This window comes from Oncorhynchus nerka, linkage group LG6 (genome assembly GCF_034236695.1).
Source record: "Oncorhynchus nerka isolate Pitt River linkage group LG6, Oner_Uvic_2.0, whole genome shotgun sequence".
NCBI lineage: Eukaryota > Metazoa > Chordata > Actinopteri > Salmoniformes > Salmonidae > Oncorhynchus > Oncorhynchus nerka.
In genome coordinates, this window is record NC_088401.1 from 78,248,612 (window position 1) to 78,275,926 (window position 27,315).

The 27,315-nt window shown below is 45.0% G+C and overlaps 1 protein-coding gene across 1 annotated transcript in view; it reads right to left on the reverse strand.

Annotated features, from left to right (window-relative positions):
- Positions 1-27,315, reverse strand: part of LOC115130977 (androgen receptor-like) — a 41,691-nt gene that overhangs the window by 11,159 nt on the left and 3,217 nt on the right. Inside the window, exons 2-3 of the mRNA XM_065019885.1 lie at positions 20,443-20,582; positions 19,922-20,038 (exon numbers count right to left, since the gene is read on the reverse strand). Of these exons, the coding sequence (XP_064875957.1) occupies positions 19,922-20,038; positions 20,443-20,582 (257 nt within the window). The remainder of the gene's footprint in view (positions 1-19,921; positions 20,039-20,442; positions 20,583-27,315) is intronic.

Here is a 27,315-nt window from a genome sequence, read left to right on the forward strand (position 1 = left end):
GTTGCACAGACACCTTCTCCAACTCTCGTTTTTTGCATAATTGAGTGGGTTAAAGTCGCTAAATGCCATCTAAACCATATAAATCCTCTGTGTCAAAACTCCCCAAAGGCAGCCTGAAAAGCAACTGAATTTATCGCTAGAATCTTTTTAGTCGCTGGAGGAGTTTTCAGTCGCTGGAAGAGTCTTTAGTTGCTGGAAGAGTCTGAAAACTTGCTATATATAGCGAAACGATTGCTAAATCGGCAACACTGGTTATAAAATAAACAAAAATATCCTATTTGTATAATCTACATTTGACATGTTTTTGTGGTGGAGCTTTACATGGCTCAGTGCAGCCTACAGTTACTGCAACAATTTCAGAATGTAACAGCATGTTACTTCAATTTAAGTTAAAAGCACAATAAAACAAGTCTCAACTATTAGGAAAATGTCTGTACATTTCAGCTGTTTCAAAAACATTGTTCTGCTATTACCATTTATACTGTAGGAGTGTTGACTCAACAAGACAATTCTGTTTACACTGCCCTGCTTCAAGCCGGACAACTGTCGGGCGAGTGTCATACAATACCTTCGGAGGTAGCGGTCGAGACATAGCAAGTACGTGAGTTTACATTTGAGTAATGTGTAGCCGATGGTATTTTTTATGAAAAGTAAAGTGTGAGTAAATTGTGAAGAGGCTCTTTCTTATTCTCAATGAATGGCATTATCGGTCTGAAATGTCAATTGACATCATATGAACATACACTTTTCAATTAACTTTAGCAAAGGGAATGTCACGAGCCGAGAGGGTTCGATTCACGGTCTTGCTTCGCAGTTTAAAAGTACTGTGAATGTCACAGAAGCCACTAGCCAGGAGGCTAGGCATTACAAACTACACCGAGGGTACAAAACATTGGGGACACCTGTTCTTTCCATGACATAGAGTGACCAGGTGAATCCAGGCGGTGTTCGAATACTCATACTAACCACACTAATGGTACTATTTGTGACAATAAACAGAGCATGCCTTTTTCCCCCGACTTTTTGAAATCCTAGTCGCTCAGCTCATGTAGCCTAGCCCATAGGCCTATATGCAGACGAAGTCCGATACAAATGCATTGCTTTATCTAATTATGACAAATGTTAAGAAAATGTTGGCCAATGTAATAATTACTTTTCGAATAAATTAATTTACGTTGGCTGACAATTTGAAAACTACGCTACTTACAAACCGCATAGCATATAATTACAGCAGTATGTATCTGTATGTTAGCTAGCTACCTAATGTTAGTTGGCTTCTAAGGTTGTGTTCCTTAATTAAATCTTGAGTGCCAGATTTCGCTCTGGGTGACTGTAAATTCAGAGCGTTGTCAGATTGTCCATTCTAAATTAGGAGCATCAGAGCGCGCACTGTACTCTGGAGGAGGAGGAGGGTTGATCCGAGCGTTCTGACCTCAGTTAAGCACCCAAGCTAACTGGATAAAGTTGGCTAGCTTGCTAGCTACTTCCAGACACAAATGAGAGAACACCTCCCTCTGACCATTTTACTCGCCCTAGCAGAGCTGGTTAGGCTGATTTTATGTCAATCCAGAGCGTTGTTGATTGTAACTGTGCTGCTGGCAACAATTTAATTACGCTTTTCTGATGACTTTAAAAAAAACATGTTTTATTTAATTAGGCAAATCAGTTTAAAAACTAATTGTTATTTACAATGACGGCCTACTCAGGCCAATTGTTTACTGACACCTGCCATATTAAACAGGTGTTTTGTTGATAAATGTGTCAGTTATTCCGGGCTCTGGCACTCAGACGAGAATGCTCTGAAATCGGAGTAGTTAACCACAGTGGCTTTATAAACACAATCTATTGACTTGATTATTCAGGTCATTCTTAGCTTAGCAAGTGGTATAGTGGTTGTGTTCTTAATGGGCATTGTTAATGAAGTCATAAGCAGTGGTGTAAAGTACTTAAGCAAAAATACTTTACAGTACTACTTAAGTAGTTTTTTAGGAGTATCTGTACTTTACTTAACTATTTATATTTTTGACAACTTTTACTTCATTACATTCCTAAAGACAATGATGTACTTTTTACTCCATACACTTTCCCTGACACCCAAAAGTACTAGTTACATTTTGAATGCTTAGCAGGACAGATAATGGTTCAATTCGCACAAGAGAACATCCCTGGTCTTCCCTACTGCCTCTGATCTGGCAGACTCACTAAACAGAACATCCCTGGTCATCCCTACTGCCTCTGATCTGGCAGACTCACTAAACAGAGAACATCCCTGGTCATCCCTACTGCCTCTGATCTGGCAGACTCACTAAACAGAGAACATCCCTGGTCATCCCTACTGCCTCTGATCTGGCAGACTCACTAAACAGAGAACATCCCTGGTCATCCCTACTGCCTCTGATCTGGCAGACTCACTAAACAGAGAACATCCCTGGTCATCCCTACTGCCTCTGATCTGGCAGACTCACTAAACAGAGAACATCCCTGGTCATCCCTACTGCCTCTGATCTGGCAGACTCACTAAACAGAGAACATCCCTGGTCATCCCTACTGCCTCTGATCTGGCAGACTCACTAAACAGAGAACATCCCTGGTCATCCCTACTGCCTCTGATCTGGCGGACTCACTAAACAGAGAACATCCCTGGTCATCCCTACTGCCTCTGATCTGGCAGACTCACTAAACAGAGAACATCCCTGGTCATCCCTACTGCCTCTGATCTGGCAGACTCACTAAACAGAGAACATCCCTGGTCATCCCTACTGCCTCTGATCTGGCGGACTCACTAAACAGAGAACATCCCTGGTCATCCCTACTGCCTCTGATCTGGCAGACTCACTAAACAGAGAACATCCCTGGTCATCCCTACTGCCTCTGATCTGGCAGACTCACTAAACAGAGAACATCCCTGGTCATCCCTACTGCCTCTGATCTGGCAGACTCACTAAACAGAGAACATCTCTGGTGATCCCTACTGCCTCTGATCTGGCGGACTCACTAAACAGAGAACATCCCTGGTCATCCCTACTGCCTCTGATCTGGCGGACTCACTAAACAGAGAACATCCCTGGTCATTCCTACTGCCTCTGATCTGGCAGACTCACTAAACAGAGAACATCCCTGGTAATCCCTACTGCCTCTGATCTGGCGGACTCACTAAACAGAGAACATCCCTGGTCATCCCTACTGCCTCTGATCTGGCGGACTCACTAAACATAGAACATCCCTGGTCATCCCTACTGCCTCTGATCTAGTTTGTCTATTTCTATGTTTGGCCTGATATGGTTCTCAATCAGAGGCAGGTGTTAGTCATTGTCTCTGATTGGGAACCATATTTAGGTAGCCTGTTTGGTGTTGGGTTTTGTGGGTGATTGTTCCTGTCTTTGTGTTTGTGGCACCAGGTAGGACTGTTTCGGTTTTCTCACGTTTATTGTTTTGTTAGTCTATTCATGTATAGTTTTCTTTATTAAAGAACCATGAATAGAAACCACGCTGCATTTTGGTCCGCCTCTCCTTCAAGTCAAGAAAACCGTTACAGTTGGAGTGTGACTCTGGCAATCCGTAATTAAAAAACAAAACTAATTAATTGTGCCGTTTAGTTTGCTTAATATAAGGAATGTTTTTATTATTCATACTTTTTACTTTTGCATCTTAAGTATATTTAAAACCAAATACTTTTAGACTTTTACTCAAGTACTATTTTACTGGGTGACTTTCACTTTTACATGAGTCATTTTCTATTAAGGCATCTTTACTTTTACTCCAGTAGGAGATTTGAGTACTTTTTCCATCACTGGTTATAAGATGTCTAGCTAGTAATTTGTTATGCTAACAAGCTTGCAAAGAGTTGCCGAGCAACAGCATAAACTTCCGGTAGACAGGCAAAGGGCTTTGCTCGCTCAACTGAAAGGATACCATTAGGTTACGGTGTACTAAAATGAACTAATAGTATATAGTATGTAGTATACAATGGCAATAAAAAGTATGTGAACCTTTTGGAATTACCTGGATTTCTACATAAGACAATAGACAAACATAGTGTGCTTAAACTAATAAGACACAAATTACTGTATTTTTCTTGTCTATATTGAATACCTAATTTAAACATTCAGAGTGTAGGTTGGGAAAAGCATGTGAACCCCTAGGCGAATGACTTCTCCAAAAGCTCATTGGAGTCAGGAGTCAGCTGACTCCAATGAGCCCAATCAACGAGACGAGATTGGAGATGTTGGTTAGAGCTGCCGTGCCCTATAAAAAACACTCACAAAATTTGAGTTCGCTATTCACAAGAAGCATTGCCTGATGTGAACCATGCCTGGAACAAAAGAGATCTCAGAAGACCTAAGATTAAGAATGGTTGACTTGCATAAAGCTGGAAAGGGTTACAAAAGTATCTCTAAAAGCCTTGATGTTCAGCCTTGATGTTCATTCTACACCTGCATTGCTTGCTGTTTGGGGTTTTAAGGCTGGGTTTCTATACAGCACTTTGAGATATCAGATATCATGTTTTTTTATCAGTCCACAGTAAGACAAATTGTCTATAAATGGAGAAAGTTCAGCACTGTTGCTACTCTCCATAGGAGTGGCCGTTCTGCAAAGATGAGTGCAAGAGCACAACGCAGAATGCTCAATGAGGTTAAGCAGAATCCGAGTGTCAGCTAAAACCTTACAGAAATCTCTGGGAACATGCCAACATCTCTGTTGACGAGTCTACGATACCTGAAACACTAAACAAGAATGGTGTTCATGGGAGGACACCATGGAAGAAGCCACTGCTGTCCAAAAAAAACCCATTGCTGCGTGTCTGAAGTTTTCAAAAGTGCACCTGGATGTTCCACAGCACTACTGGAAAAATATTCTGTGGACAGATGAAACTACAGTTGAGTTGTTTGGAAGGAACACACAACACTATGTGTGGAGAAAAAAAGGCACAGCACACGAACATCAAAACCTCATCCCAACTGTAAAGTATTGTGGAGGTAGCATCATGGTTTGGGGCTGCTTTGCTGCCTCAGGGCCTGGACAGCTTGCTATCATTGACGGAAACATGAATTCCCAAGTTTATCAAGACATTTTGCAGGAGAATGTTAGGCTGTCCGCCAATTGAAACGCAACAGATGTTGGGTGGTGCAACAGGACAAAGAGCAAATCATGTAAATCAACAACAGAATGGCTTCAACAGAAGAAAACATGCCTTCTGGAGTGGCTCAGTTAGAGTCCTGACCTCAACCCAATTGAGATGCTGTGGCATGACCTCAAGAGAGCAGTTCACACCAGCCATCCCAAGAATATTGCTGAACTGAAGCAGTTTTGTAAAGAGGAATGGTCCAAAATTCCTCCTGACCGTTGTGTAGGTCTGATCTGCAACTACAGAAAACGTTTGGTTGAAGTTATGGCTGCCAAAGGAGGGTCAACCAGTTATTAAAGCCAAGGGTTCACATACTTTTCCCACCCTGCACTGTGAATGTTTACACAGTGTGTTCAATAAAGACATGAAAACCTAGAATTGCTTGTGTGTTATTAGTTTAAGCAGACTGTGTTTGTCTATGTTATGACCTAGATGAAGATCAGATGAAATTTTATGACCAATTTATGCAGAAATCCAGGTAATTCCAAAGGGTGCACATCCTTTTTCTTGCCACTGTATCATTAAGTATGCAGTATACAGTATGTTAGTATGGGTATTTAATTACAGCTCATGTGGAAGCTATGATCACTTATTGATGTCACCTGTTAAATCCACTTCAATCCGGAAGGAGAAGGATTTTTACACCTGGAGATGTTTTTATTATGCTAATTAGATGTTCACCAGGGCACCTTCATCGACTCAAGGGTTTTTAAAACCCACTTCAAATCTGTGTAGATGAAGGGGATGAGACAGTTTTAAGAAGGATTTTAAAGCCCTGAGACAATTGAGACATGGATTGTGTATGTGTGCCATTCAGAGGTCAAAAGATTTAAGTGCCCTTGAACGGGTTATGGTAGTAGGTGCCTGGTACACTGGTTTGAGTGTGTCAAGAACTGCAACGCTGCTTGGTTTTTCATGCTCAACAGTTTCCTGTGTGTATCAAGAATGGGATTTTACCTGTAGAGGAAATTATTTAATTACCCATTATGTTGTTTAATTAGAGAATTGTCCATTGTCATTTGTTAGTTTTGATATACACTTGTCTTGTGTGGGTGCGACTGCAGTGTGTGACATCCTGTTTTCTGAATCTGCAAGAACTTAGATGTGTGGAAACATGCAGGAAGGAACAGACAATTGTGGTATCTTAAATCTGCATAGACAAACTAAATCAGCTTTTTGAAATGAACCCTTATTTTACTAGGCAAATCAGTTAAAAACAAATTCTTATTTACAATGACGGCCTACCCCGGCTCTCCTAACAAAAAGTTGTTGAGTGTTAAGTGGATGTTATTGATTGCTTCATTTTTGCAAATCTTATAATAAAGTTGTTTTGAAGAATACTGTCTCTCCTTTCGGTTAGAATTACCACAACACACCCAAAGGATATTCAGACACAATGTAATCGAAATGGAAGAAGTTTGGAACCACCAAGATTCTTCCTAGAGCAGGCCGCCTGGCCAAGCTGAGCAATCTAGAGTTCCTCTGTGGCGATGGGAGAACCTTCCAGAAGGACAACCATCTCTGCAGCTCTACCCCAATCAGGCATTTATGGTACAGTGGCCAGACAGAAGCCACTCCTCAATAGTTTGCCAAAAGGCACCTAAAGACTCTCAGACCATGAGAAACAAGATCCTCTGGTCTGATGAAACCAAGACTGAATTCTTTGGCCTGAATGCCAAGTGTTACGTCTGGAGGAAACCTGGCACCATCCCTACAGTGAAGCACGGTGGTGGAGGCATCATGCTGTGGGGATGTTTTTCAGCGGCAGGGACTGGGAGACGAGTCAGGATCGAGCGAAATATGAACAATGTAAAGTACAGAGAGATCCTTGATGAAAACCTGCTCCAGAGCGCTCAGGACCTCAGACTGGAGCGAAGGTTCACCTTTCAACAGGACAATGACCCTAAGCACACAGCCAAGACAACGCAGGAGTGGCTTTGGGACAAGTCTCTGAATGTCCTTGAGTGGTGTCGTGTCTTTGGCTATGCCGGATTAAATGATATGACATGCTATTCTATAAAATCCTTTCTCTGTAATTAATATTACCTGATTGAGCTAATCATGTAAATGTAATTAACTAGAAAGTCAGGGCACCACAAAATAATATTTATAGAGCTGTTATTTTCCTGAATAAACGCTTAAAGACCTAGTAATATTTTACATCAATAGCAGTCAATATTGTCAATAATTGTCACCTTATTTCAGTCTCATTTGAAAGTTGTAAATTCTTGGTTATCTTCACGAACCCTGGCTAACAAGTTGAATCAGCAATACAAAATTGGGTTGAATTATTTATTTACTAAATACCTAACTAATCACACAGAATTACATTAACATAGAATGAATCATACCTTGATTACAAATGATGTCAAAGGAAAACGTCCCTAGCGGAAGGAACAGATGAAAAGGGGACTGGGTTTGAGTGAAAGAGTGGGAAGACTGAAGAACAAAGGGAGAAGCGATGTCTCTATCGGGCCGTAGGCAGCTACTCTATCGTAAATACAGAATCTTATGCATTCTAAATTACCGGCCATTTGGAAAAGGAAAATGCAATAAATATTTACTCTGAGCTGCGTAGATGGAAGGCCGTGTTGCCCAACAGAGTCCTTTGAAGAGTGTCTCTGGTGGTGAACGGGAAACGTTGTAGTGTCGTCGTTGTGTGGTAGACGGAATACTCTGTCCGTCCTTTCCTAGCCCATGTTTACAGCGCCCACTGCTAACTCAACGGCTAGGAGGTATCACTTCTGTAGCGAATAAGAGTTCAAAGTTCATACCATTCGCAACCAAAGCTCACGCTGAGGTTGGCTTCGTTCTGTAGTTATTATCTGAATCCTTCTGACATCGGATCGTCATCCTAATGTACCCGGAAAAGGAGGTTACATTTTCGTCAAGGGCTTATATAGTGGATGGAGAAGGGTGTGTTTCATAGTTTATAGCCCATGTCTCTTCACAGGGGCGGGCCACTGATTGAGCAGAGCCCTAACCTTATGAAAACCCAAATCTCTCATTTGGAAGCTAAAATTACATTTAATCTTTTCACCAATAATTTTATATTTAAACATTTGAATTGCCCACAATTCCATGTGAATCTGATAACTATAATGTGTAGACTTTCCCAGATACAGTTTAGGTCGTCATGTCATCAGTCATAATGTCTCAGATGACAACCGAACATCATATTCATTAAGTACTAACGCATATTTTCAACTGGTTCTATTACCGAAATATGGTTATTTTCCCTCCACTTGTTTGATGTTCCCAGACTCTCTGTTTAACAAAGGCTATTCAAGAGTCCCTCTGTAGAGTCAAGAGAGAGGGAAGGGAGAAAAGTATTTATGGGGGGGTGTCATAAACCTTACCCACAGGCCAACGTCATGACAGTGGTCCAGCCAGAGCCCGGACTTGAACCCGATCTAACATCTCTGGAGATACATGAAAATAGCTGTGCAGCAACACTCCCCATCCAACCTGACATAACTTGAGAGGATCTTCAGAGAAGAATGGGAGAAACTCCCCAAATACAGGTGTGCCAAGATTGTACTGTCATACCCAAGAAGACTTGAGGCTGCAATCGCTGCTAAAGGTGCTTCAACAAAGTACTGAGTAAAGGGTCTGAATACTTATGTAAATGTGATATTACCTGTTTTTGCTTTGTCATTATGTGAGTTGTTTGATGAGGGGGAAAAAACAAGAATAAGAATTTTAAAAACAAGAATCCATTTTAGAATAAGACTGTAAGCTAACAAAATGAGGAAAAAGTCAAGGGGTCTGAATACTTTCCAAAGGTACTTGTATATTATTAGTATAGGCTATGTAAAGAAATATGAAATTAAGAATAGTCTGATGGGTGACAATATTAGCCTATCACTTGTGAGTGATGTATCATCACTTGAATGATGCCCAGCGTGTGCAGTAAGGTAATAAACAGAGCATGCCCTTTTCCCCCGACTTTTTGAAATCCTAGTCGCTCAGCTCATGCAGCCTAGCCCATAGGCCTATATGTTTTTAAATGTGGCCAAATACCTTCTTAAAATTAAGCACATAAATCCGCTTTACAACCAGTGGCCAAAAGTTTTGAGAATGACACAACTATTAATTTTCACAAAGTCTGATGCCTCAGTTTGTATGATGGCAATTTGCATATACTCCAGAATGTTATGAAGAGTGGTCAGATGAATTGCCACGAATTGCAAAGTCCCTCTTTGCCATGAAAACGAACTGAATCCCCCAAAAACATCTCCACTGCATTTCTGCCCTGCCACACAAGGACCAGCTGACATCATGTCAGTGATTCTCTCGTTAACACAGGTGTGAGTTTTGACGAGCACAAGGCTGGAGATCACTCTGTCATGCTGATTGAGTTCGAATAACAGACTGGAAGCTTCAAAAGGAGGGTGGTGCTTGGAATCATTGTTCTTCCTCTGTCAACCATGGTTATCTGCAAGGAAACACGTGCCGTCATCATTGCTTTGCACAAAAAAAGGCTTCACAGGCAAGGATATTAATGCCAGTAAGATTGCACCTAAAACAACCATTTATCGGATCATCAAGAACTTCAAGGAGAGTGGTTCAATTGTTGTGAAGAAGGCTTCAGGGCGCCCAAGAAAGTCCAGCAAGCTCCAGGACCATCTCCTAAAGTTGATTCAGCTGTGGGATCAGGGCACCTCCAGTACAGAGCTTACTCAGGAATGGCAGCAGGCAGGTGTGAGTGCATCTGCACACACAGTGAGGCGAAGACTTTTGGAGGATGTCCTGGTGTCAAGAAGGGCAGCAAAGAAGCCACTTCTCTCCAGGAAAAACATCAGGGACAGACTCATATTCTGCAAAAGGTACAGGGATTGGACTGCTGAGGACTGGGGTAAAGTCATTTTCTCTGATGAATCCCCTTACTGATTGTTTGGGGCATCCGGAAAACAGCTTGTCCGGCAAAGACAAGGTGAGCGCTACCATCAGTCCTGTGTCATGCCAACAGTAAAGCATCCTGAGACCATTCATGTGTGGGGTTGCTTCTCAGCCAAGGGAGTGGGCTCACTCACAATTCTGCCTCAGAACACAGCCATGAATAAAGAACGGTACCAACACATCCTCAGAGAGCAACTTCTCCCAACCATCCAGGAACAGTTTGGTGACGAACAATGCCTTTTCCAGCATGATGGAGCACCTTGCTATAAGGCAAAAGTGATAACTAAGTGGCTCGGGGAACAAAACATCGTTATTTTGGGTCCATGGCCAGGAAACTCCACAGACCTTAATCCCATTGAGAACTTGTGGTCAATCCTCAAGAGGTGAGTGGACAAACAAAACCCCACAAATTCTGACAAACTCCAAGCATTGATTATGCAAGAATGGGCTGCCATCAGTCAGGATGTGGCCCAGAAGTTAATTGACAGCATGCCAGGGCAGATTGTAGAGGTCTTGAAAAAGAAGGGTCGACACTGCAAATATTGACTCGTTGCATCAACTTCATGTAATTGTCAATAAAAGCCTTTGACACTTATGAAATGCTTGTAATTATACTTCAGTATTCCACAGTAACATCTTACAAAACTATCTAAAGACACTGAAGCAGCAAACTTTGTGGAAATTAATATTTGTGTCATTCTCAAAACTTTTGGCCATGACTGTAGATCCTAACTGGCATACATAGGCGGCGCGTCAGTTTCAAGTTTGGGGAAGATAATTTTCACCTTAAAAATGCACCTTTATAATAAATTCATTATATGCATAATCGCATTTACGGTCACTTTTGAGAATGGTGTTTTCCTGCTAATTGATTGCATTTTGAACATTCTCTCTTACAGCCTGCTGCCATGTGTGCATTGCTGTGCTTATAATGTGAAGAAATAGCCTAATAGTTGATCAATCTTAAAAGCTAAACGTTCTGATCTGTTGCATCAGCCTCATTGCTTTTAAAATTGTGAATACTTTGTGAATTTCCTGTATATGTATGATCTACACTGTGTACAAAACATTTAGAACACCTGCTCTTTCCATTACATACACTGACCAGATGAATCCAGGTGAAAGCTATGATCCCTTATCTCTTTTTAAGGCTTGAGACAATTGAGACATGGATTGTGTACAGTATGTGCGTCATTCAGAGGGTGAATGGGCAAGAAACAGATTGTATGTACTTTTGAACGGGGTATGGTAGTAGGTGCCAGGTGCACCAGTTTGTGTCAATAACTGCAATGCTGCTCAACAGTTTCCTGTTGGGTATCAAGAATGTTCTACCACCCAAGGGACATCCAGCCAACTTGACGCTGTGGCGGTCATGACATTTTGTCAGCTAGTGACTGTCAAACAAATAACTGCCGGTCTCACGGTAATTAACTGCCTGTTCAGGGGCAGAACGACAGACTTGTACCTTGTCAGCTCAGGGGTTTTGAACTTGCAACCTTCCGGTTACTAGTCCAAGGCTCTAACCACTAGGCTACACTGCCGCTGTGATAAGATAAAAACTTAGGATGTATCAACAACATTGTAAACTCAGCAAAAAAAAGAAACGTCCTCTCACTGTCAGCTGCATTTATTTTCAGTAAACTTAACATGTGTAAATACTTGTATGAACATAACATGATTCAACAACTGAGACATAAACTGAACAAGTTCAACAGACATGTGACTAACAGAAATGGAACCATGTGTCCCTGAACAAAGGGGGGTCAAAATCAAAAGTAACAGTCAGTATCTGGTGTGACCACCAGCTGCATTAAGTACTGCAGTGCATCTCCTCATTGACTGCACCAGATTTGCCAGTTCTTATTGTGAGATGTTACCCCACTCTTCAACCAAGGCACCTGCAAGTTCCTGGACATTTCAGGGGGGAATGGCTCTAGCCCTCACCCTCCTATCCAAAAGGTCCCAGACGTGCTCAATGGGATTGAGATCCAGGCTCTTCGATGGCCGTGGCAGAACACTGACATTCCTGTCTTGCAGGAAATCACGCACAGAACGAGCAGTATGGCTGGTGGCATTGTCATGTCAGGATGAGCCTGCAGGAAGGGTACCACATGAGGGAGGAGGATGTCTTCCCTGTAATACACAGCATTGAGATTGCCTGGAATGACAGCAAGCTCAATCTGATGATGCTGTGACACACCGCCCCAGACCATGACGGACCCTCCACCTCCAAATCGATCCCGCTCCAGAGTACAGGTGTAACGCTTATTCCTTCTACGATAAACGCAAATCCGACCAACACCCCTGGTGAGACAAAACCTTGACTCATCAACGAAGAGCACTTTTTGCCATTCCTGTCTGGTCCAGCGACGGTGGGTTGTGCCCATAGGCAACGTTGTTGTCGGTAATGTCTGGTGAGGACCTGCCTACAACAGGCCTACAAGCCCTCAGTCCAGCCTCTCTCAGCCTATTGCTGACAGTCTGTGCACTGTTGGAGGGATAGTGTGTTTCCATCCTGTACCTGTCCCGCAGGTGTGATGTTCGGATGTACCGATCCTGTATAGGTGTTGTTACACGTGGTCTGCCACTGCGGGGATGATCAGCTGTCAATTTAAAGTTTTCATACCAATCGGTAATCGGCCTTTTCAGACGCCGTTTATGGCCGATTACAAGGGAACTGCGTGGCAGGCTGACCACCTGTTACTAGAGAGCAGCATCAAAAGGACCTTGTGGCTGCAAGGAGCCAAGGTAAGTTGCTCGCTAGCATTAAACTTATCTTATAAAAAACAATCAATCTTCACATAATCACTAGTTAACTACACATGGTTGATGATATTACTAGTTTATCTAGCTTGTCCTGCGTTGCATATATTCAATGCAGTGCCTGTTAATTTATCATCGAATCACAGCCTACTTCAACTTCGCCAAACGGGTGATGATTTAACAAAAGCACATTTGCGAAAAAAGCACAATCGTTGCACAAATGTACCTAACCATAAATATCAATGCCTTCCATGAAATGAATACACAGAAGTATATATTTTTAAACCTGCATATTTAGTTAAAAGAAATGTATGTTAGCAGGCAATATTAACTATAGAAATGGTCACTTCTCTTGCGTTCAGTGCAAGCAGAGTCAGGGTATATGCAGCAGTTTGGGCCGCCTGGATCGTTGTGAACTGTGTGAAGACCATTTCTTCAAAGACCGTAATTAATTTGCAAGAATTTTACATAATTCTGACATAACATTGAAGGTTGTGCAATGTAACAGCAATATTTAGACTTAGGGTTGCCACCCGTTCGATAAAATACGGTACTGTTCCGTATTTCACTGGAAGAAGAAATGTTTTGTTTTCTAAATGATAGTTTCCGAATTTTACCGTATTAATGACCAAAGGCTCGTATTTCTGTGTCTTTATTATATTATAATTAAGTCTATGATTTGATATTTGATAGAGAAGTCTGACTGAGCGGTGGTAGGCAGCAGCAGGCTCATAAGCATTCATTCAAACAGCACTTTACTGCGTTTGGGTGCAGCTCTTAGCGATGCTTGATGCACAGCACTGTTTATAAGTCTATCAACTCCCGAGATTAAGCTGGGAATACTAAAGTGCCTATAAGAACATCCAATAGTCAAAGGTATATGAAATACAAATGGTATAGAGAGAAATAGTTGATATGTCATAATTCCTATAATAATGACAACCTAAAACTTCTTACCTGGGAATATTGAAGACTCATGTTAAAAGGAACCACCAGCTTTCATATGTTCTCATGTTCTGAGCAAGGAACTGAAACGTTAGCTTTTTTACATGGCACATACTGCACTTCCACAACACTGTGTTTTTGCATTATTTAAACCAAATTGAGCATGTTTCATTATTTATTTGAGACTAAATTGATTTTATTATGTATAATATTAAGTTAAAATAAGTGTTCATTGTTCATTCAGTGTAATTGTCATTATATATATATAAATCGCCCGATTAACCGGTATCAGCTTTTTTTGGTCCTCCAATAATCGGTATCGGTATCGAGGTTTAAAAATCATTATCGGTCAACCTCTAGTAGGCAACAACACATCTGCCACACTGATCCTCAACACAGGGGCCCATAAGGGGTGTGTGCTTAGTCCTCTCCTGCACTCCCTGTTCACCCACAACTGCGTGGCCAAGCACGACTCCAACACAATCATTAAGTTTGCTGACGACACAACAGTGGTAGGCTGACCACTGACGACGATGAGACAGCCTATAGGGAGGAGGTCAGAGACCTGACAGTGGGGTGCCAGGACTAGAACCTCTCCCTCAATGTGAGAAAGACAAAGGAGATGATCATGGCCTACAGGAAAATGCGGGTCGAGCAGGCCCCTCATTAACATCGACGGGGCTGTAGTGGAGCAGGCCCCTCATTAACATCGACGGGGCTGTAGTGGAGCGGGCCCCTCATTAACATCGACGGGGCTGTAGTGGAGCGGGCCCCTCATTAACATCGACGGGGCTGTAGTGGAGCAGGCCCCTCATTAACATCGACGGGGCTGTAGTGGAGCAGGCCCCTCATTAACATCGACGGGGCTGTAGTGGAGCAGGCCCCTCATTAACATCGACGGGGCTGTAGTGGAGCAGGCCCCTCATTAACATCGACGGGGCTGTAGTGGAGCGGGCCCCTCATTAACATCGACGGGGCTGTAGTGGAGCGGGCCGAGCAGGCCCCTCATTAACATCGACGGGGCTGTAGTGGAGCGGGCCCCTCATTAACATCGACGGGGCTGTAGTGGAGCAGGCCCCTCATTAACATCGACGGGGCTGTAGTGGAGCAGGCCCTCATTAACATCGACGGGGCTGTAGTGGAGCAGGCCCCTCATTAACATCGACGGGGCTGTAGTGGAGCAGGCCCCTCATTAACATCGACGGGGCTGTAGTGGAGCGGGCCCCTCATTAACATCGACGGGGCTGTAGTGGAGCAGGCCCCCTCATTAACATCGACGGGGCTGTAGTGGAGCAGGCCCTCATTAACATCGACGGGGCTGTAGTGGAGCAGGCCCCTCATTAACATCGACGGGGCTGTAGTGGAGCAGGCCCCTCATTAACATCGACGGGGCTGTAGTGGAGCAGGCCCCCCTCATTAACATCGACGGGGCTGTAGTGGAGCAGGCCCCTCATTAACATCGACGGGGCTGTAGTGGAGCAGGCCCCTCATTAACATCGACGGGGCTGTAGTGGAGCAGGCCCCTCATTAACATCGACGGGGCTGTAGTGGAGCAGGCCCCTCATTAACATCGACGGGGCTGTAGTGGAGCAGGCCCCTCATTAACATCGACGGGGCTGTAGTGGAGCGGGCCCCTCATTAACATCGACGGGGCTGTAGTGGAGCGGGCCCCTCATTAACATCGACGGGGCTGTAGTGGAGCGGGCCCCTCATTAACATCGACGGGGCTGTAGTGGAGCGGGCCCCTCATTAACATCGACGGGGCTGTAGTGGAGCGGGCCCCTCATTAACATCGACGGGGCTGTAGTGGAGCAGGCCCCTCATTAACATCGACGGGGCTGTAGTGGAGCAGGCCCCTCATTAACATCGACGGGGCTGTAGTGGAGCAGGCCCCTCATTAACATCGACGGGGCTGTAGTGGAGCAGGCCCCTCATTAACATCAACGGGGCTGTAGTGGAGCGGGCCGAGCAGGCCCCTCATTAACATCGACGGGGCTGTAGTGGAGCGGGCCGAGCAGGCCCCTCATTAACATCGACGGGGCTGTAGTGGAGCAGGCCCCTCATTAACATCGACGGGGCTGTAGTGGAGCAGGCCCCTCATTAACATCGACGGGGCTGTAGTGGAGCAGGCCCCTCATTAACATCGACGGGGCTGTAGTGGAGCAGGCCCCTCATTAACATCGACGGGGCTGTAGTGGAGCAGGCCCCTCATTAACATCGACGGGGCTGTAGTGGAGCAGGCCCCTCATTAACATCGACGGGGCTGTAGTGGAGCAGGCCCCTCATTAACATCGACGGGGCTGTAGTGGAGCAGGCCCCTCATTAACATCGACGGGGCTGTAGTGGAGCAGGCCCCTCATTAACATCGACGGGGCTGTAGTGGAGCGGGCCCCTCATTAACATCGACGGGGCTGTAGTGGAGCGGGCCCCTCATTAACATCGACGGGGCTGTAGTGGAGCAGGCCCCTCATTAACATCGACGGGGCTGTAGTGGAGCGGGCCGAGCAGGCCCCTCATTAACATCGACGGGGCTGTAGTGGAGCGGGCCGAGCAGGCCCCTCATTAACATCGACGGGGCTGTAGTGGAGCGGGCCGAGCAGGCCCCTCATTAACATCGACGGGGCTGAAGTGGAGCGGGCCGAGCAGGCCCCTCATTAACATCGACGGGGCTGTAGTGGAGCAGGCCGAGCAGGCCCCTCATTAACATCGACGGGGCTGTAGTGGAGCGGGCCGAGGAGGCCCCTCATTAACATCGACGGGGCTGTAGTGGAGCAGGCCGAGCAGGCCCCTCATTAACATCGACGGGGCTGTAGTGGAGCAGGCCGAGCAGGCCCCTCATTAACATCGACGGGGCTGTAGTGGAGCAGGCCGAGCAGGCCCCTCATTAACATCGACGGGGCTGTAGTGGAGCGGGCCGAGCAGGCCCCTCATTAACATCGACGGGGCTGTAGTGGAGCGGGCCCCTCATTAACATCGACGGGGCTGTAGTGGAGCGGGCCCCTCATTAACATCGACGGGGCTGTAGTGGAGCAGGCCCCTCATTAACATCGACGGGGCTGTAGTGGAGCGGGCCGAGCAGGCCCCTCATTAACATCGACGGGGCTGTAGTGGAGCGGGCCGAGCAGGCCCCTCATTAACATCGACGGGGCTGTAGTGGAGCGGGCCGAGCAGGCCCCTCATTAACATCGACGGGGCTGTAGTGGAGCGGGCCGAGCAGGCCCCTCATTAACATCGACGGGGCTGTAGTGGAGCGGGCCGATCACGCCCCCATTCTCATCGACGGGGCTGTAGTGGAGCGGGCCGAGCAGGCCCCTCATTAACATCGACGGGGCTGTAGTGGAGCGGGCCGAGCAGGCCCCTCATTAACATCGACGGGGCTGTAGTGGAGCGGGTCGAGCAGGCCCCTCATTAACATCGACGGGGCTGTAGTGGAGCGGGTCGAGCAGGCCCCTCATTAACATCGACGGGGCTGTAGTGGAGCGGGCCGAGCAGGCCCCTCATTAACATCGACGGGGCTGTAGTGGAGCGGGTCGAGCAGGCCCCTCATTAACATCGACGGGGCTGTAGTGGAGCGGGTCGAGCAGGCCCCTCATTAACATCGACGGGGCTGTAGTGGAGCGGGCCGAGCAGGCCCCTCATTAACATCGACGGGGCTGTAGTGGAGCGGGCCGAGCAGGCCCCTCATTAACATCGACGGGGCTGTAGTGGAGCGGGCCGAGCAGGCCCCTCATTAACATCGACGGGGCTGTAGTGGAGCGGGCCGAGCAGGCCCCTCATTAACATCGACGGGGCTGTAGTGGAGCGGGCCCCTCATTAACATCGACGGGGCTGTAGTGGAGCAGGCCCCTCATTAACATCGACGGGGCTGTAGTGGAGCGGGCCGAGCAGGCCCCTCATTAACATCGATGGGGCTGTAGTGGAGCGGGCCGAGCAGGCCCCTCATTAACATCGACGGGGCTGTAGTAGAGCGGGCCGAGCAGGCCCCTCATTAACATCGACGGGGCTGTAGTGGAGCGGGCCGAGCAGGCCCCTCATTAACATCGACGGGGCTGTAGTGGAGCGGGCCGAGCAGGCCCCTCATTAACATCGACGGGGCTGTAGTGGAGCGGGCCGAGCAGGCCCTCATTAACATCGACGGGGCTGTAGTGGAGCGGGCCGAGCAGGCCCCTCATTAACATCGACGGGGCTGTAGTGGAGCGGGTCGAGCAGGCCCTCATTAACATCGACGGGGCTGTAGTGGAGCGGGTCGAGCAGGCCCCTCATTAACATCGACGGGGCTGTAGTGGAGCGGGCCGAGCAGGCCCCTCATTAACATCGACGGGGCTGTAGTGGAGCGGGGTCGAGCAGGCCCCTCATTAACATCGACGGGGCTGTAGTGGAGCGGGGTCGAGCAGGCCCCTCATTAACATCGACGGGGCTGTAGTGGAGCGGGCCGAGCAGGCCCCTCATTAACATCGACGGGGCTGTAGTGGAGCGGGCCGAGCAGGCCCCTCATTAACATCGACGGGGCTGTAGTGGAGCGGGCCGAGCAGGCCCCTCATTAACATCGACGGGGCTGTAGTGGAGCGGGCCGAGCAGGCCCTCATTAACATCGACGGGGCTGTAGTGGAGCGGGCCGAGCAGGCCCCTCATTAACATCGACGGGGCTGTAGTGGAGCGGGTCGAGCAGGCCCCTCATTAACATCGACGGGGCTGTAGTGGAGCGGGCCGAGCAGGCCCCTCATTAACATCGACGGGGCTGTAGTGGAGCGGGTCGAGAGTTTCAAGGTCCTTGGTGTCCACATCACCAACAAACTATCATGGTCCAAACACACCAAGGCAGTCGTGAAGAGGGCACGACAACACCTTTTCCCCCTCAGGAGACCAAAAGGATTTGGCATGGGTCCCCAGATCCTCAAAAAGTTCTACTAGCTGCGCCATCGAGAGCATCCTGACCAGTTGCATCACCACCTGGTATGGTAACTGCTCGGCATCTGACCATAAAGACCCACAGAGGGTAGTGCGTAAGGCACAGTACATCACTGGGGCCAAGCTTCCTGCCATCCAGGACCAATATATTAGGCAATTTCCGAGGAAAGCCCCAAAAAATTGTAAAAAACTCCAGTCACCCAAGTCATAGACTGTTCTCTCTGCTACCGCACTGCGAGCGATACCGGAGTGCCAAGTCTAGGTCCAAAAAGCTCCTTAACAGTGTGAGAGCAAAATTGTAAGATTATGTAATAATACTGTAATTGCATCAACTGGTAGTTTTATGCAACAGAATAGAGGGTTCTTATAACTCTATCGTGTCTGTGTGAACTGAACGTGGGCCTCTAGGAGATTTAACACTGACAGGAGATTTACGATGTCTTTGGGTGATACCGCATTCCAGAGTAGGAGTTAATGTTTCTCTTCTATAAGGTACCAGGGAGAGATGGCTCGGGGCCAGACCCTGGTTTCTACACAACGAGAATAGTTTTTACAGTTTTTTTGTCTGCTGTGAATTATAAGTATTTTTTATACAAATCTTATCTTATTATTTATTGTTATGTTATTGTGTTACTTCATTTCTTTTTTTTTCTTCTTTTTTTTAACTTTACTTTAGTTTATTTAGTAAATATTTTTAAACCTGCATTGTTGGTTAAGGGCTTGTAAGTAAGCATTTCAGAGTAAGGTTGTATTGTTGTATTCGGCGCATTTGACGAATAAATTTGATTTGATTTTGAAATCTACACTGGAGTTGCTTACCAAGGAGACAGTGAATGTTCCTGAGTGGCAGAGTTGCAGTTTGACAGACTTCAATCTGCTTGAAAATCTATGTCAAGACCTGAAAATAGCTGTCTATCTATGATCAACAACCAATTTGACAGAATTTTCAAAATACCTTTGCTATGTTAAAACTGTCAAAGAAAGAGAGAGACAGACAGAGAAAATCCCACTATTTTACCATGCCTGCTTCTGTATACAGCTGTTGGTATAGCTGAAAGAGGGTAGGTAGGGGGTAAACAACATGGTCAATTAAATCCTAAAGACCTAGTCATGATTCCTACTTTTTCATAGACCCTGTAACCAAAATACAGGCGTGTCTAGGCTTCCTGCCCTCCCATCTTTATCTCTGCTCCCCTCTTCCCCCCCCTTCTTCTTCGTTATGTCTTTCACTCCCTCTCTCCATTTAACAGCCATGTATGTTATGGTAAAAGTTGTTACCTTTGAGGCTCATTCCAGACCGGAAGCATCTGCTGAGACGACAGGAAGGACAGTTCTTCCTCCTCAGCTTGTCGATGGTGCAGTCGTTACGGCTGGCGCACAGGTGATTCTGCTTACCTGGGGACACAATAACAAACCAGGCTGCTTCAGGGGAATTGGGTATCCCATTTCCTGTGTGTGTGCGCGTGCAAGGGTGTTTTTGTTTTTGTCTATCCTTGTGGGGACCAGACGCGCTCACAAGGATAGTAAAACAAGAAGTGGGGACATTTCTCCAGTCCCCACAGGGGAAAAGGCAATTTTAGGCTTAGGGGTTAGGTTTATGAGTTAGGGTTAGGGGTTAGGGAAAATAGGATTTTGAATGGGAATCAATTGTTTGTTCCCCAAGAGGATAGTAAGACAAACTTACAGTATGTGTGCGAATGTATGTGTATGGCATGTGTGCGTGCCGTGTTTGGTGTGCATGTGTGTCGTGTTTGATATGTGTGTGTGTATGTGCGTGCATGAGTGTGTGTGTGGCTCACTCTCTGCGGCCCTCTTGAAGAACACCTTGCAGCTCCCACAGGTAACAGCTCCATAGTGACAGCCTGATGCCTCGTCTCCACATACCTTACACACCCTCCGGTCTGAGAAATACACCCTCACTGGCAACATATCCTCACATCTGAAACACACACGCACATCTGTAAACACACAACACACACCTAACACTCCTTCAGATCTTATATATACACCTCATAACCACACACACAACACACCTAACGCTCGTTTAGATCTTACAGATACACCCTCACTTCTGAAAAGCACCTACCTGACTAGCTGCCTATACCTGCCTATCTGCACATACCTGCCTATTGATGATTGGGATTGAGTCATGATTCTTTTTCATTCATTTAGCAGCAGAATCTGTTTACCAGATATGGTGTGGAATATGGTCTCAGGTCGACTTTACACTACATTTGAGGTATGACAAGTCTGACAAATGTTACATTTTAAGTTAGCCAGCTATCCTTTTAAAGGGCGACTGGACTTTCTGGTTTGGCCGTGTTTTAGATTTGGTTAATAAAAAAATGCTAGTGGATTCAAACAAGTTGGTTTCGGGGTGTGGTTTGATGTGGGTGTTTTGTGTGTTCACAGGTGGAAAAGTTAGCCAAATAATTTTGCAATTTTGCTTCAGCCAGCTGGTGTACGACCGTGACAAAGTTGGTTTGACATTAGGTAGCATATCTACAGTGTATTTTGAAAGTTTTCAGACCCCTTCATTTCCCCCACATTTTATTACATTACAGCCTTATTCTAAAATTGATTTGATTTGTTTTTTTTTCTCTCATCAACCTACACACAATACCCCATAATAAGAACGCAAAAACAGGTTTTTAAACATTTTTACAAATGTATAAAAAATTGAAAAACTGAAATATCACATTTACATAAGTATTCAGACCCTTTACTCAGTACTTTGTTGAAGCACCTTTGGCAGCGATTGAAGCCTTGAGTCTTCTTGGGTATGACGCTACAAGCTTGGCACACTTGTATTTGGGACATTCAAAGACCTGTCCCGAAGCCACTCCTGCGTTTTCTTGGCTGTGTGCTTAGAGTCATTGTTCTGTTGGAAGGTGAACCTTCAGTCCCAGTCTGAGGTCCTGAGTGCTCTGGAGAAGGTTTTCATCAAAGATCTCTCTGTACTTTGCTAAGTCCATCTTTCCCTCAATCCTGACTAGTCTCCCAGTCCCTGCCACTTAAAAACATCCCCATAGAATGATGCTGCCACAACCTTGCTTCACCGTTGGGATGTTATTGGCCAGGTGATGAGTGGTGCCTGGTTTCCTCCAGACGTGACGCTTGGCATTCAGGCCAAAGAGTTCAATATTGGCTTTCATCAGATCAGAGAACCAGCGGGCTGTCATGTGCCTTTTACTGAGGAGTGGCTTCCGTCGGCCACTCTCCCATAAACGCCTGATTGGTGGAGTGCTGCAGAGATGGTTGTCTTTCTGGAAGGAATCTCCACAGAAGAAATCTGGAGCTCTGTCAGAGTGACCATCGGGTTCTGGGTCACCTACCTGACCAAGTCCCTTCCTCCCTAATTGCTCAGTTTGGCCGGGTGGCCAGCTCTAGGAAGAGTCTTGGTGGTTCCAAATTACTTCCATTTAAGAATGATGGAGGCCACTGTGTTCTTGGGGACCTTTAATGCTGCAGACATTTTTTGGTACCCTTGCTCAGATCTGTGCCTGGACACAATCATGTCTCGGACCTCTACGGACAATTCCATCGGCCTCATGGCTTGGTTTTTGCTCTGACATGCTATGTCAACTGTGGGAGCTTATTTAGACAGGTGTGTGCCTTTCCTATCATGTCCAATCAATTGAACCTGAGCTCAAATTTGAGTCTCATAGCAAAGGGTCTGAATACTTATGTCATAAGGTGTAATAAGGTATTTTTTGTAATATTTTTGTAATAAATTTGCTAAAATTGATTAAAAAAAACAGTCATTGCTTTTTCATTATGGGGTATGGTGTGTACATTGATGAGGAAAAATGCTGTTCAATCAATTTTAGAATAAGGCTGTAACGTAACAAAATGTGGAAAAGGTGATGTGGTCTGAATAATTTCCGAATGCACTGTATAAATTAAATGGTCCTTGAATGTGAATTAATTCAACTTGATTAATATCCACTACTAGACATTTGACTGACCCATTACCCCACAGCCTTGGCATTAAGTGTGATATTATTATTAACAGGGGCGCAACTTACACTGGGGACAGGGGAATGCCCCCCCCCATTCAGAAATAGCATTTTCGTGTTTTATAATGGAAATGTGATACTAAACGGGGCAACAGTGTGCTTTAGGACCAGTCGGACGCCACCGAGCGGTCGGGTAGGCTGTTTGGAGTGCTTATCTGACTGAAGAAAATACAAATACAGTACCATTCAAAAGTTTGGGGTCACTTAGAAATGTCTTTGAAAGAAAATCACTTTTTTTTGTCCATTGATAACCTAAAATTGATCAGAAATACAGTGTAGACATTGTTAATGTTGTAAATGACTATTGTAGCTGGAAATGGCTGATTTTTAATGGAATATCTACATAGGCGTACAGAGGCCCATTATCAGCAACCATCACTCTTGTGTTCCAATGGCACGGTGTGTTAGCTAATCCAAGTTTAGCATTTTAAAAGGCTAATTGATCATTAGAAAACCCTTTTGCAATTATGTTAGCACAGCTGAAAACTGTTGTCCTGATTAAAGAAGCAATAAAACTGTCCATCTTTAAACTAGTTCTGGAGCATCAGCATTTGTTGGTTCGATTACAGGCTCAAAATTGCCAGAAACAAAGACTTTCCTTCTGAAACTTGTCAGTCTATTCTTGTTCTGAGAAATTAAGGCTATTCCATGCAAGAAATTGCCAAGAAACTGCAAATCGCATACATCGCTGTGTACTACTCCCTTCACAGAACAGCGCAAACTGACTCTAACCACAATAGAAAGAGGAGTGGGAGGCCCCGGTGCACAACTGAGCAAGAGGACAAGTACATTAGAGTTGCTGGTCTTCTAGGCAGAGTTGCAAAGAAAAAGCCATATCTCAGACTGGTCAATAAAAATTTAATTTTAAGATGCCAATAAAAATGTAATGGGCAAAAGAACACAGACAATGGACAGAGGAACTCTGCCTCTCGCATCTCGGAGTCGCCTCTTCACTGTTGACGTTCAGACTGGTGTTTTGCAGGTACTAGTAAATGAAGCTACCAGTTGAGGACTTGTGAGGTGTCTGTTTCTCAAACTAGACACTCTAATGTAATAAACTTATTGTCAAAAGGCGTCGTAAGAAGTGGACCAAGGTGCAGCGTGGTGAGCGTACATATTCCTTTTATTAGATAAATGTCGCCAACAAAAACAATAAACAAGACAAAACGACCGTGAAGCTTAACAGGGCTATGATGCCTCTAACAAAGTTAACTACCCACCCTGAAAGGAGGGAAAAAGGGCTATCTAAGTATGATTCCCAATCAGAGACAACGATAGACACCTGTCCCTGAGAAATAAAGAAACATAGAAAACAAAACTTAGAATGCCCACCCCACATCACAACCTGACCTAACCAAATAGATAAATAAAACGGCTCTCTTGGGTCAGGTTGTGACACTTATCCTCTGCAGCAGAGGTAACTCTGGGTAATCCTTTCCTGTGACAGTCCTCATGAGATCCAGTTTCATCATAGGGCTTGATGGTTTTCGCGACTGCACTTGAAGAAACTTTCAAAGTTCTTGAAATGTTCCGTATTGACTGACCTTTATGTCTTATGGCAATGATGGATTGTCGTTTCTCTTTGCTTATTTGAGCTGTTCTTGCCATAATATGGTCTTGGTCTTTTACCAAATAGGGCTATCTTCTGTATACCACCTAGGGTTGCAAAGGGTCGGAAACGTTCCGGTAAATTTCCTGAAATTTTTCATGGGAAGTTAAGCCCTGGAATTTGGGGAATTTTGCTTAATTTCATCAAAAAATGTTAGCTTAATAACAGTGAACCTTTTTTGTGGGATACACACAAGGCAATTCTAGGTCTTGCGGCATATTTTGGTTAACTATCCCCAATTCTCCCAATTCAATGGAATTGCAACCCTCTGCATGCACAGTGCACTCTTCCATCACATGTACAGCTGATTCTCAAGATCTTGCACACTAATGTGATGCTTTTCGAGCCTACACTGCTACACTGTCTGAGCCAAGGACTACATGCTTTCCGGTATATTTTGATTACAATACTGGGTGGGGTGAATATATTTTATATTACATACATGATTTTTTGTTAACTAGCAAATAGTAGCCTACAGCAAAGTGTGTTTAAATAATTTCTAACTTGTTAACAATTTATAATCTTTACAAGAAACTGCCACAGGCACTATCTGATATGTGGAAACATTTCACTGCAGCTAAAGTAGAAGGAAAAGCAGTGTACATTTGCAAATACTGTGCCAAATCATATGTGAAGAACGCAACAAAGATCCAGAATCATCTGGCCAAGTGCATAAAGTTCCCTCAGCGCTCACAGCAAGCAACCTTTGACAAAAGTCCCTCTACTTCTATTCGAGGTGAAAATGATGAATCAGATACCTTATCGATAGCAACAGCTCATGTACCTCCTGGAATCAGAAGTTTTTTTGACTCAACCGAGGAACGTATTCGGAGAAATTCTGATGAATATCTTGCTCGAGCTGTGTATGCAACTGGTTCACCTCTGATGCTCACAGGCAATGTGTGTTGAAAGAGATGTTTGAATGTTCTTTGCCCAGCATACACCCCTCCAACCAGACATGCTTTATCTACTAATTTGCTGGATGCAGAGTTCAAACAGAGTTTAAGTGAAGGCCAAGAAAATCATAGAGAAAGCAGACTGTTTTGCAATCATCTCTGATGTGTGGTCGAATGTTTGTGGGCAAGGAATAATTAACTACATAATCTCCACCCCTCAACCAGTATTCTACAAGAGCACAGACACAAGGGACAACAGACACACCGGTCTCTACATTGCAGATGAGCTGAAGGCAGTTATCATGACCTTGGACCACAGATGGTATCTGCACTGGTGACAGACAATGCTGCGAACATGAAGGCTGCTTGTTCTAATGTGGAGGAGTCCAACCCTCACATCACACCCATTGGCTATGCTGCTCATGCATTGAATCTGCTCCTCAAGGACATCGTGGCACTGAAAACAATGGATACACTCTGCAAGAGAGCCAAGGAAATGGTTAGGTATGTGAATGGTCATCAAGTTATAGCAGCAATCTACCTCACCAAGTAAAGTGAGAAGAATAAGAGCACCACATTGAAGCTGCCAAATAACACCCATTGGGAGTCTCCTGGAGGGGAAGGAGTCTCCAAGAAATGGCCATGTCAAAGTCTGCTGATATGGATAGCCGCATCAAGAGGATCCTCCTGGATAATGTATATTGGGAGAGAGTGGTAAGCAGCCTGAAACCTATAGCAGTAGCCATTGCACGGATTGAGGGAGACAATGCCATCCTGTCTGATGTTCAGACTCTGCTTGCAGATGTAAGAGAATAAATCTGTACTGCCCTGCCCACTTCACTGTTGCTCCAAGCAGAGGAAACTGCAGTTCTGAAATACATAAAAAAGCGTGAAGATTTCTGCCTGAAGCCCATACACGCCGCAGCGTACATGTTGGACTGCTAGCAGGAGCACCCTGTCTGGTGCAGAGATCCACAAGGCCTATGGTGTCATCAATACCATGTCTTGCCACCTTGGCCTGGATGAGGCCAAGGTTCTTGGCAGTCTGGCGAAGTACACTTCCAAGCAAGGGCTTTGGGATGGAGATGCAATATGGCAGTCGTGTCAACATATCTCATCAGCCACCTGGTGGAAGGGACTTTGTGGATTTGAGGCTCTTTCCCCTGTTGCTTCCATCATCCTCCAAATCCCACCAACATCAGCTGCCTCAGAGAGCAACTGGTCCTTGTTTGGGAACACACACACACCAAAGCACGCAACAGGCTGACCAATACAAGGGTTGAAAAATTGGTGGCCATCCAGGCAAATTTGAGGCTTTTTGAGCCTGACCACGAGCCATCCTCAACAAAGTTGGAAAGTGACAGTGAAGATGAGGCCTCAGAGTCTGATGTTCAAGAGGTGGACATTGAGGACATCCAGGGAGAAGACATAGAAGCCTGAGAGGAAAACAACCAAAGCTTTAGTTTCTAGACTATCATTTTACAGATGCATGTTGAAAACATTTTTGGAAGATGCGATGGATCATTGGGGATTGAATATTCCCATTCTTTTGTTGAAAATCATCCCATGTGAAGAGTCAACTCATTTAATAAAAGTTCAATTCGTAACGAAATTGTTTTTTCTTTGTATTGGAAAGATTGAATCATTTTCAATTATGTCTATTTATGATAAGGTTAAAGGTTTATGTTTCTGTCTCCATATGATATGGTAAATATATTCAATGCAGAAAACATCTACATTTAAATGGTATTAATATTCATTTGCATTTCCGTTAATTCCCCTATATTCTGGTTAATTCCCACGGAAAGTTTCCACCTCAGAATATTCCCCAAAATGTGCAACCCTAATACCACCCCTACCTTGTCACAACACAACTGATTGCCTCAAATGCATTTAAGAGTAAAGAAATTCCACAAATTAACTTTAACAAGGCACACCTGTTAATTGAAATGCATTTCAGGTGACTACCTCATGAAGCTGGTTAGGAGACTGCCAAGAGTGTGCAAAGCTGTCATCAAGGCAAAGGGTGGCTACTTTGAAGAATCTCAAATATATTTTGTTTTGTTTAACACTTTTTTGGTTACTACATGATTCCATATGTGTTATTTCATAGTTTTGATTTGTTGTGTGGAATTGTTATATTACTTG